The sequence below is a fragment of the Nilaparvata lugens genome, chromosome 1 (assembly GCF_014356525.2).
Source record: "Nilaparvata lugens isolate BPH chromosome 1, ASM1435652v1, whole genome shotgun sequence".
NCBI lineage: Eukaryota > Metazoa > Arthropoda > Insecta > Hemiptera > Delphacidae > Nilaparvata > Nilaparvata lugens.
Genome location: NC_052504.1, coordinates 29,798,388 through 29,810,865, shown reverse-complemented (window position 1 = coordinate 29,810,865; position 12,478 = coordinate 29,798,388). Strand labels below are relative to the sequence as shown.

Genomic DNA, 12,478 nt, shown 5'->3' with positions numbered 1-12,478 from the left:
TCAACTCTGATGAACATTTACTCCACAGTTATTTTTTAGTACAGTGAAAAGATTGGGGCTAAAACTGAACAAATGGCTGAGATAATTATGATGGAATCAATCATAAATAAATGTTATGTTGATTATATCAACACAGGCGTAAAATGATACCATGTGCTTTATGGTCAGAACCGTTAAATAGTTATGGAACTATTGCCAGATACCGTACTAACTTGAGTTATTCTGGCTTTGCTGATCGCATAATAATCTTTAATCGATCCTTATCAACAATAAATTGTAAATTTAGCTTCGTATTCACTTGTTGTTTGTTTACATAAAATCAGTTCATACGAAGAATTGCTATATGCTCCGATTCATACTTCTATTCCAATATTATTGTTAACTCTCAGAACTACAAATTCTCGACTCCAAACGTATCATTCTTCTCAATCTTGTGAGAGATTGAATAACAGCAGAGCGCTCATGGCTGTCAAGAGAAAGCATTCATTCGAGTTAATGAAAAAGAGACTTTGTTTACGTCCTGTATCATTGGAAGGGAAGTCCACAGCCCCTCGAATCCAGAGCCCATTGATGGGCTTAGGATTCTCTTATGTGGGGATTTCCTCCAGCAAACAAAACAAATTTCCGCTTTCACTCACTCGTGAGCCGAACGCAGAGTGGGCCTCCCAGTCTTGTAATCTTCATCAATCACTTGACAAATCGTAGATTACAATGAAAATTAAGAGGAATTATCTCTCTTGATCTAATTGTATACTCCATTTCGTATTCTGTGATCATTTGAAACTAAAGGATCAAATAAATTATGATTTTTTTATGTTCAACGTATAAAGCGGAAATTGTCTTATGCCAAAAGTATTCAAATGTGAATGGTGGTTTTTTTTCCTATTTTGGAACGCAAGTTTGATAAATGCTAGTCAAGTGTAAGTAAAATCCCAATATTTATTGAACTAATATTTCTCTTAGTAGACTAATAGACGAATTGGAATAAACATAATTCAATACTAATAGACTGATATTTCCAAAGTGAACTTGAAGAAAGTTGAATTATATAAAACAATAGCATGAAATGCGTTAAATAAAAACCTTTTCAAATATGATCTTTATCATACTCATCATATCAGAATCTATATGAATACAATTATATTCCTCACAATGACATTGACATTAAGATTAAGATCACAGTATCACGGAGTGGAGGAATAGATTCAGATGTTAAGCTCTACAAAGGTGATTATTACTACCATCGATCATTTTATTGTCATACCTGACTTTAATTTAGAATTTATAAGCTGGATGAAGCAGCCTTGGACGTGGATGCCAAGTGAAGCGGTGCTAACTGCTAAGCTTGGCTAATTGCTTGTTAATACCTTGTGATGTGTGGACAGACTGATGTGACGTTGAGCCTGCCATTAGAATGGATCATATTAATATGATCTATTCTTGCCTCCGGTATCCACGATAACTCAAGGGATCTTCATCCCTTATGAAGCACCACTTTGGCAGCCAACTTATCCATCTCATTATTCAGTCAACCCATTATTATTGAACCCGTTCAGACGCACTGTGCAGAATTGTGCATGTTTAATATCATGATCTACTTGGCTTCCCAGCTATTATTTTTCTTCAAACATCGGTTTGATCATGCACCTTGTTTGTCACTGCAGTAGACTATAGTTTGAAGAGCGCACTGAACTTTCAGATAGTGATTTTTGACGAGTTTCTATAAAGGGAATTATATTCTGGATATGTGCCGTAGTAATATTCAATGTGTAACTTGTGACTTTATATTCGAAATAGAAGAGCCTCTTACTGTTATGATCCATTGTCTTGTGATTCGTTGCATCTTCTTTCAGTTCTCTGCGAGATCCTTTCTGATTAACACTTAACAAAAATAAAAAATATCTTAATAAAAATGGAAGCTGGAGCAATAAAATGTGAAATAATTACATCATGTTATTCAGTGACTCTTCCTCAAAGATTCACATAAGTTGTTGATGTAATATCACTTCATTTCTCAAAACATTAAAAAAAACTCCCTGATTCCAAACTGAGTGTAGGATATGTTTCTGAGGGAGCTAGATTCAGGATTCACACCAAATTTGACAAATTATAATGTTAATAGGAAATATTTGTGTTCTTTATCATAATACAAAAGTAGCCAAATATCACCATAAATTGAGGGAAGTGATTGGCTTTGTGTTCGCGCTGATAAGATATAGACCGTATAAGATTATAGGGTCTATAATAAATCTATATCCATGCGCCTACTAGTCTTTTAGTGAGGGTGACCACTTCAAGAGTCGAGATCCTCTAAATACCATTTATAAGTTTGAAATTACTCCTCGCTGATTCGGAACACACCTCAAGCTGTAGTTTCACTCATCTCCTATCATTATCAGTTTTATTACTCACGCACAAAACTAAAGCCCATGACTTGTGGGCTTCATCTTCAGCAAAAATAATTTAGCTCAATAGAGAAAGTTGTGGAAATGGATGTGCAGATCCACTTTAGGAAAGAATTGTGAGAAAATCATCACAATGAATTTCTTGTGAACTCGAATATCATCCACGAGAGGGAATCTTTACATTGTTCAAATTCAAGCTTCAAGTAGCTCATTTATTATCGAACTTGAGTTAAAGTTTGAGCATAACCATGACAATTGCGAGAGAAGCATCCGGGATCCGTAGCTTATTACACGGGAAATTACCATCATCACCGTAATTTTAATCCATCTGCATCATCATCACCACTGCCTCTCCTATGATTCGAAGTAACTTGTTGGAAACTGGGAGAGCTCTGAATAAACTTGGAAAGAACAAGAAAATCCAAACAAAATCTCTAGAAAGTTGTAAGAAACACGCCATTCACGATCCCCAAGTGTTCAAACTCCACCAGCAGCCACAAACTTTCACTAACTTCGAGACTCACGTAGACAGCTTACCTCTGCTTCTAATATTTCATGAAACCAAGTCTTTGTTATGAAACGTCTTTTCTAATCATTCTTCAAGCTATTCTCTTGTGGAAGTGAATTTCCAAACCGATACCTACGCAAACATAGCCAATAATGAAACAGGCCAAGCTGGCTATGCTGAATTATATATTTCATAGAGCAAACAAACGAGACCTATTCATTTCTCCATTCCTCTCAGTTCACTAGAAATCAAATTTTAACTTTTTCTTTTGACCACAGTATATTTCTTGAAGGCATAGTATTACTATTTTGTGAACAGTTCGCTATAAAATACTACTAGATCCCATTATTGCTATTTTCTTAAAGAAGCTTGTTCTTGGGAAACATATAAATCTTATTTCCCGAGAAGGATTAATTCTGATGTAAATGAGTATCGAAAGGACAAAATTGAATTAGATGTTACAAATAGAGAAATATGTGGTACAATAAAACGCCGATTGGAAAACAGGACAAGGAAGGAGACACAATCTAAATTTTATAGAATGATGGCGGTACTTTCATTATTGTATGGATCAGAAACTTGGATGAGCAAGAAAAAACATTAAGGCTCGGTGCAAGAAGAATAGTTGCTTTGGTGCAACTTGATTGAGCAACCAGCAGAGATGCGTTTTCTTCGAAATGTGAAAGGTTGTACAAAGTTGGACAGATTCCGCAATAATGACTTTAGAAATGAGTTAGGAATACAGTATCATCATTAGCTGCACAGCTTGAAATATAGGAGTATATTGGACTGGAAATACCTCAATTGGTTCTAGACCAATTGATCAATACCATATTGGTTCTAGATACTAGAATTCAAAAAGCTGTCATGAGATTTAGACCCTATAGTAGAAGGGATATTGGCAGACCTCTAAAAGTATGGTAATACTTTTAGACGAGTATTTCTCGTGTACGCCTGATTCTGAGAAGAAGATGACAAATGAAGAATATTTTTCTAGCGTACACGAGAATACTGATAAAAATAAAGAGAGATGAATAGCGCGATTCAGTTCCATAAAAATCACTTACTGCGTTGAGCAATATTTAAACAAAGCAGCACAAAGCAAAAATCCCCGAATAATAGAGAAGGGGAATTGTGCTCTTCAAAACTTTTATGAAACAATACAGCAATGGATTAGCCTTTGTCATCCATCCCACTTCTGAACACTGTGCTCTGAAATGGAGAGAGTATTCAAGATCCCAAGAGCTAGCTTTCGATGAGATTAACTGTTTGCGAAATGTGATTTGAAGAGAAGAGAATTGAAGAGGAAACTTACAAAACAGATTGACGGAGGCATAGCAACAAGAATTATTTAATACTTTTACAGATATATTATGAAGGTATATTTTCCAACGTACGATAATGTTTAATTCATTGCAGTATTCCGATAAGATCTCATTTATATAATATCTCCTATAATAATACCAGAGGCAAATCAATAGGAATTTATTTAATTAAACAGTATCTTCACTTTATGATGGTATTTAGATTTCTCTATAATTCAAAAATGTCACATTATTCTCTACTATGACATAGAAATGAAGGATGACTCGTCCACCAATGTTAAACATTTCTCACTTTCTATGGAGTTTGATTTTTCAAGATCACCTCAATATTTATCCAGGTATTTTTCTCCAAAAGCACAATTATTTAAATACCTTTATAGGATATTCTTATCTATAAAAAACAATAAAATGCTGAGACGGTTGATACAAATTTATTGATTTGGAAAGCATGATTTCCGGACCAGTGATCATAATCTTCAGAGCATTTCTACAATACACGATCTAAACTATTTCTACTCCATTCAAAGAAAATACCTCTTCTCGTATTTCAAACAATGCATAAAATGTAGTCTAGTATACATAATCAGTAGCTGAATCAATGACAGCAGTTATAATGGATAGGCGGCGTATTACTAATTCAAATGTTATACAGAATATTGCGAAGAGTAGTGAATAATTATTATTCTAGCGCCATTCCAAAATGCAAAATGTAGTCAAATTGAAAATATTGATTGAATATATCCCCTGTTTCGAATTTAATCTAAACTGAATTTGATCCGATGAAATAGGAATGAAGCAAATCCATAGCTTGTGTGGATGAATACTATTCTCCTTTTCTATCAACTCAATGTGCAAATTCCGTTTTCAATTCATTGTCATTGTATCTTTTCAATAAATCCTTCTATTCTGTCCGGGTTGAAGCCATCGGCATTTGTTGAGAATCCTTTTTCGTCCTATTGATTGTCGGCAATGAAGTTGCCTGCCATTGGCTGTTCGAATGAAAGCTAATGTTGCTGTTGACACACAAAACTCATCAGCCCATTCGAATCGAACACTGAAAAAGCTTCAATTAACGAATACAAGAGTGACAATTGCTGGCTTCAGAATACATCTTTTTTGTAATATTATCAACACAGTTTTGTTCTGAACGAGCAATCCTTTCCTCTCAATTGAACCGAATTTAATTGAATCCTGATTTAATGTTGAAGATATTATAATAACTAACATTCAATTATTTCCCAAAGAGTGACTCATTACTGGATTTTGGATCCTGCTCCTGAGAATCCGGATATTCAATAATCAATGGTCAAATGAACCAATAATTAAAACTCTCAAAATCATTGTTTCCATGAATCTATTGAGAGAGTGGATCTCGATTACTGTTTAAACTCTTGAAAGATTTATTGCCAATCGGGTAGTTGATTCACATGAAATATTACTTGTTTCCCCTGTATTGAGGTCTTTTTTTCCCTGTATTTATAATCAGATACTCAAATGATATAGCATTTATGTCGGGTATATAAATTTATTAGAGCATAACAATAATCTTTTCATTTGTAATAGTTTAGATATGGATAATACTACCCATTTTAGGTGGTAATATTTCAACATAGAATCTTGTTCAACTTTGATTATGATGAGAATTGAAAAATCAAATGAAACTGCTGACATAATTATCCGACAAAATAAACAACATAATGCTGCTCTTTGTCCGAAAATTGATAGAAACAATCCTATCTCAAGTTACTCATTCGTTGAATTGAGTGATGCTACCTATTCGTTTCATTGAGATGGTTTATTGGAAGGATTTAATAGAATTGTTCAACCAATAAACATGTTCGGTGAAGAAAGCTCAATACAAAAACAAAGGCTTCCGCAGGAGAATTTTGTACCCAAGGAGTGAATTATGAATTGCTTATCGTCGGGGAGTTTGTTGGTAACCGAAGCGTATAATGTACGGTGAATCGGCCGGCGAGGTCCAATCCCCGAGGAAACTGTGAGTTATGAGGATACATGAGATATGCCTCACTTCGCTGCTCATGGAAATCTTTCGCCGACTCGCTGAGAATCGCTTTCCTTCTACTGGCGAATGATGAGTAGAATAGACTTATTCTTATGTACTCATTTACCTCCTATGGCATTATCTTATTCAAGCTATTTAATCATAATCATCTTATCTAAGCATTAGCTTATTTAATCGGAAATGAAAAGAATTCTCTCAGCTTTTTTCCTTATACAGATATATTTCATTAAAAGAAATGCTCATATTTCATTCTTTTGAATTGTTATCCTCTTCCAATACTGTGAGAGCTGCATCAATAATGCTTTGAAAAACACATTAGAAAGTTTTCCTCACAGTGGTCCTGTTTGATCAAAATAATTATTGCTTCTGTAATATAACTGAAAACAGAACACTTAAACTGAATTACCGTATCAACCACCTAACTACCTAAAACCAAACCATGTTGAAAACTTTAAATTGTTCAAGGGTTGAGAAACCTGAACTTCAAAAGTATAACAATTTTATAGAATTTGCTCTTGTGCTATTCGCTTTATTTAAAACCATTTCAACAATGTGCTGTGGTGTTTTCTTGCTACAGTACCGATCCAAACTCCAAATTATTATTCGTGTTATAAAATAACTCCACAAAAGTGTACGTTAAACCAAGGTAAGCATTGAATCTATAAGTTAGCTATAATACGCTGGTCTGGAACGATAAAACAAAGCTGTAAACAGACGCTGTAGCTGTAGCCTATCGATTGCAGGGTAATCAGTGGCAGAGGTGCGAAACAAGCACCAATGCAGACACAATTTATCACATCGGCTTCTGCCAGAGTATAAAACTGTCCAATGCAATCATCAATCAGCTCACTAGCATTGTCTCTGTCACACTGAAAACACCCAGACGGCAATTATTTTCATACACTACGGGTTCAACCCTTTAGTACTTGTGTCCTGTCAACTAGAATGCAAGTAAACAACTCAAACTAATTCCCAACACCACACGTCTAATAAACCTCAGTCAATTTCACGTCTGACCTCATATTCGAGGAATTCAAGGTTTTGACAGTTATATGTTGAAAATGTAATTAAATATTTAATAAAAAATAGAATCAATTTTCCATGCACCAACAACTCATTAAATAGACATGACCGCTTGAGACCCTACTTCAAATAAGTATTTGATATATAATACTAATACTGAAACAATTAGACGGCAACTTATTTATCTCTACTATAATAATCAATAAAATTCCGGATCATCATCTCAACAATGCTAAAATTACAAAGAAAATGAAACAGGGAATCATTAAATGGATAAAAAACAATTATTTTTTCAATCTTTAAATTATTGTAACCGTTTCCTGGATCTTTAATTTACATCCTATCTTCCCTTCCCTCAGCCATGCCTATCTACCCAACTTCTTCCACTTCCCTATCACACACCCTTCCCTTCCAGTTATACCTTACCTGCCTATTACATGGGAAACCATAGTTGGCAAGGTATTTTCCCCCTCTTTCTTCCAGCACACATCATTTTATTGTCTTTTAATGTGTTAATATCATTGTTACTGTTATTGTTATTGATTTGTTATATATTGCTTTTACTCATTGTATTTTTGTGTGTTGTGAATAAATTGAAAATTCTATGAATTCTAATAAACCTCAGTCAATTCTATGCGATTAGTAGCGCCGTTTGCATATTATATAGTAGGTTTAAAAAAGCTAGTGGATGAACTAGATAAAAAAGCTAGTGGCTTGGATGCTAAATGAATTGCATTCCAATGGATGGTCAATTTTCCAGATGTTGTTTGAGGTCACGCTGTACAAATCGTATGAGCTGAACATGTAACCTTTTTTTCTGCTCAGGAAAATCCGTTAAAGCCTGTTCATTTTTACGTAAGATAAATCCTTTCTCTCTATCTGAAACGATTGATGAATCCGTGGACTGAATTTGCGCCATTATATTCCATTATCTTGTTAGTTTGGAGCTTGTTCTCAGTTAAATTAGCAAAAAGTGAAGTGCTACTTGTTGCGCTCGCATGTTCGAGGAAGGCAGCCATGCAAATGCTCCATTTCAAACCTCAATTCAGAAGAGAATCGACCTGGTTCCCACTAACGACTCATCAAAGCACAGCGAGAAGAGAATGGTTGGCATTACGAACTCATGTAATAAATACCAATTTCCAACATAACAGTTGAAAAGTTTGTGTTTGTTGATGGAATTATAACGTATTTGTACTCTCGCTTCAATGCATTTGCATATGTGCGTACTTTGATCAGCCTCGAACAAGCATGAGGTAGGTTTAACATGGCACTTCGACTCCGACAAACCAAGTTCGGTTGAGTGTCATGTTATATCTAAATTGATTTAATCCTGGATGTTGAATGTTTATCTATATCACTAGTTTTCCAGGAATTTGAATGACAAAACAGTGCTCATGCTTCAAATAAATTGAGTCAGGTATATCGATGATTCTACTCTATTTAAAAAAAATCATCCAACCTCCATTCCATGCTGATTCAATTTTACTCTATGACTGAATCTTCCTCTCCACTATCTGAATCATGGAATTGTCTTTAGCAACTCAAAAAATATTATGCTTTCTTTCAGTAAAGAGTTTCAATCATTTTAAAATTACGATTTAAAAACCAGCTAAATTGCAGTTGATCCAGACAAAAGATTTATTTCAAAGTATTAGTTACAACACAGTGTAAATTATAGCCCAACAGTAATAACAGAAATTCGTGCAACCAGCTTTGAGGTTTCTATTTGATAATATTCTGAACGGTATCTATGCTGAACGCTCAATATTGGATTCTGTTTACATGGGAGGTAAATACGTGCTATGAAACTGAGCTGATTCCTGCCGAACATTAATCTAGAGGAGAATCTTGTGTACATCAGCATGAATTTTCCATGAGTTGATAGTGCACGATATGCTTCACATCACCATACATCTAGATTGATCATCAGAGGCGAACACGAGTCGATGTGGCCCGTGGTAATAGTAATGAATAGTAACCAACCATTCACGTCTATAGGACCCAGAATCAAAGGCCGTTAATTCATCTATTGTAATTTGCTCCCTAGCTCAAAGCGATCCTCTGTAACTGATTGCCAGCATGCATGAATAGTCTGGCTAATTGTTAAAGCCTGACAGAAATAATTAGAGTAGGATGTAGGTAACATCATGTCCTAGCACTATGCAAATTTCCATCAAAAATCGATTAGGAACTCTGTAAATTAATAAACTCATGTTTCTAATAAAATACTCAGTATAATTACTCTTCTACTAATTCACATACAAACATACCACAGAATTGAAATTTTGACAATTACATTTTTCAATACATGGATCAAGTGATTTTAAGACATTATTAGGTACTTGATTAGATGAATGACCGAGACTCAAAGATAGACTCTCTATCATAGAAAGTAAATGGTATCGTTCTGGCGAATAAGCATTCACCTTCTCAATGAAATTATAGATCACTCTCCACTTATCCTGATAGATAAAACGGAAAAAATCACTAATTCAAACATTTTACTAAATTTTGATTATCATGAACTGGATAACTAGCAGTTGAGACACATCACTTTCTCATTAGATTAGTTCATTTGGAAACGTTCTTCTAGAAACCAAAAAATACTCTCAACAACAGATTCTCTATGCAGAGAAAGATTCATTGTTTGTAGAATCATTTCGACGACTAAGAAATTGTTTCAAGTTTACAAATTTCGAGATTACAAATACCGTATCGATGATTTCGATGATCTAATTGAATTTTATCGATTTATTCAAAGCTCTAAATTTGGAATGGGTACTCAAATCAAATCCGGGCCAGCTACAAAAGTGAACGTATAAAAATTAATGATCTCACCTCTCTAGACTAGAAGGCTTATTTCTCATTGATCAGACAGCGAATTAGTATACTTGTGGATTGCAATAACCTAGCAGATTAAAATATGAAATCAAGTTTTCTAGTTTGTTCATTGAATTTGAAGATAATTGAAAATTAAGAAATTGCCGTACAGATTGAATTCAATGTTTTAAGCGAGTTTTTTGTGCGCAGCTATAAGTGGTTGATTTCTATCTTAAATAATTTACTTCAATAGTTCTACATTCTCAAACAATAATATTCGGTATTTGAAATTTACTCTATTTTTAAATTCTGGAGAGCATATGGAATTTTCAAACTCCTACCTGTAAACCAGGTGTGTGGAAACTGTTCAAACCAACTTTTTCAAAAACTTGTTGCAATGAAGTAGTCTTTCTACTTGAATTTTATTACGACGTTTTATTGAAACACTTTTTGTATGACAAGAAAATTTCAGGAATGATGTTTTAGTGAGAAACTCGCGTGACGCGTCGCGATCGGCTGAGTAGGCGACTGACGGTTGGCAAGGGAGCGACTGATGTCACCGACGCAGCCGTCGGGCGCTGACTGAGCGTCTCGACGCCCAGCGTCGCTTCAGGCCCGTGCGTTGTCATGGCAACCGCATCCCGTTCTGCCACGCCTGTCATGGACGTCTACATATAGACAACAGCAACATTCTGGTCTCTGGCTAGCGCAGGCCCAAACCCAAGCCCTACCTAATGGAACGGAAAAGCACCTGGCGAGAAACTCGCTAGCAAATGGTTATGACAGGTGGGAGCGGGTGACCCTGTGTCCCACGCACACACCAAATGCACTTTACCAACCTTCCACACAAACTTATTTCGAAGACGAAGAGCTCTGCAATATAGAAAGAGCTATTCTTTTGCACCGACTTATAGAAGACTGCAGTAAAGTTTCACCACACTGTTGATCATTTATAAAATATTGCTTCCCTCGACTAACTCCAGGGAAACAATACCCATTTCAAAAGAAGTTAAGGGAAGTCTCTTGATGGATGTCAATAATAAATCGATTTCGTTTCTTTCCTCTAGCATAGGATATATTTATATGGTGAGAAAGCAATTTTCAAGTAGTTGGAGTTATGAATCTCTAAATCTCTTTTCCTCTTCTGCAAGTCGAGAATCATATATTTATCTGTAATCAAATATCTATGAATCATTTAGTGAAGCTACAAACCTTGCCTTATAGATTCATTTCACAGTATTTTCTTCTTTCTATTTTCTCTAGAACCAAAGGTAATTGGCGAGGTTTCATACTTTAACATTAAATATTTTTCAAACAGGAGCAAGTAAAGCCTTTACCTTCCTTCGATTCGATTATCAAGGCATGATACTATAGTGAGGTCCACGTTATAATGGCAGTGTGTAATTTGCAATGATGTTGCTATCCTTGTCTATCGTTCAACAAAGCAGATGGCGCTATCTTTTTCACACATTGCGATGTTGCCACATCGTTTATCAACAATGTAGAAATTCAACTAATTGACAAAATATTTTATCTCAATCATGAAAATTTATTATTACATCTTTAAAAAATATATTTTCTTGACAAATAAAATATTTTCAACAATAATGCACAGTTAAATCCATCAGATATACCAGTATCAGTTGTTTTGGTGGCAAGGCTGAGATCTGGCAACCCTTTTCTCTTATCTTCCTACACTACCATTATAACGTGGACCTCACTATAGGAGCAATGACGAATTATCACAATATTCAAAGCTATCTTTGAAAATTTTCATGGACATTAGAAAATTAGTTGATAAATCGATTTTATTTTCTCAATTTATTATAAAAACCTCCATCTGTTATCCACTAAAGGTACTACAAACATGAAGTACCCTTTCATTAAAAACGTTTCAAACAACTAGTTTCGGCTTGCTTTGGTCTTTTTCAAGTTTTAAATAAAAGCGCACTCCATGTTTTCATATTGTTTCCATTAAAGGTAGTTTAATCAAGTTGAATTGACTCGGTATATGGTGATTTGATCTCAAAATAAACCACATTAAAACAACAGACTGTGTATACAATCCAGCACTGTAATCCTCGCACTGTGCAAACAACACTTAGTCGCCAATAAAGTCCTAGAATAAGGACTTATCCAATAAGGATATGAAATTGATGAATAGGAACATGATATATCACGGTTAGGGACAAAGGTGTAACAGCTTTTAAGATTCTCCTTCATCATGATTTTCTGGCTTTTCATAGCAGCTGAATACAAGTGGCAAGAGGAAAACGTAATAGTGGACATCATTCAGCCATAATAAATGGTGTGAATTTATTCTTTCTGCTGCAATCATCAATCAAATAAATAGGAAAGCTGTCATGTTTTA

General features: G+C 34.8%; 2 protein-coding genes across 4 annotated transcripts in view; both read right to left on the bottom strand.

Moving 5' to 3' along the window:
• LOC120349867 (piggyBac transposable element-derived protein 4-like) overlaps window positions 1-10,769 on the bottom strand; it is a 38,038-nt gene extending 27,269 nt beyond the window's left edge. The window contains exon 1 of the mRNA XM_039421131.1: window positions 10,641-10,769. Within this exon, the coding sequence (XP_039277065.1) occupies window positions 10,641-10,769 (129 nt within the window). The remainder of the gene's footprint in view (window positions 1-10,640) is intronic.
• The window catches only part of LOC111053314 (potassium voltage-gated channel protein Shaw), a 240,237-nt gene extending 229,435 nt beyond the window's left edge, over window positions 1-10,802 (bottom strand). For 2 of the 3 annotated variants that reach the window (XM_039425061.1, XM_039425063.1), the window contains exon 1: window positions 10,449-10,798. The gene's annotated coding sequence lies outside the window, so the exon portion shown is untranslated. Of the gene's footprint in view, window positions 1-10,448 lie in introns of all 3 variants that reach the window. The other variant, XM_039425067.1, reaches the window with a different exon arrangement.
• Window positions 10,803-12,478: the final 1,676 nt, after the last annotated feature.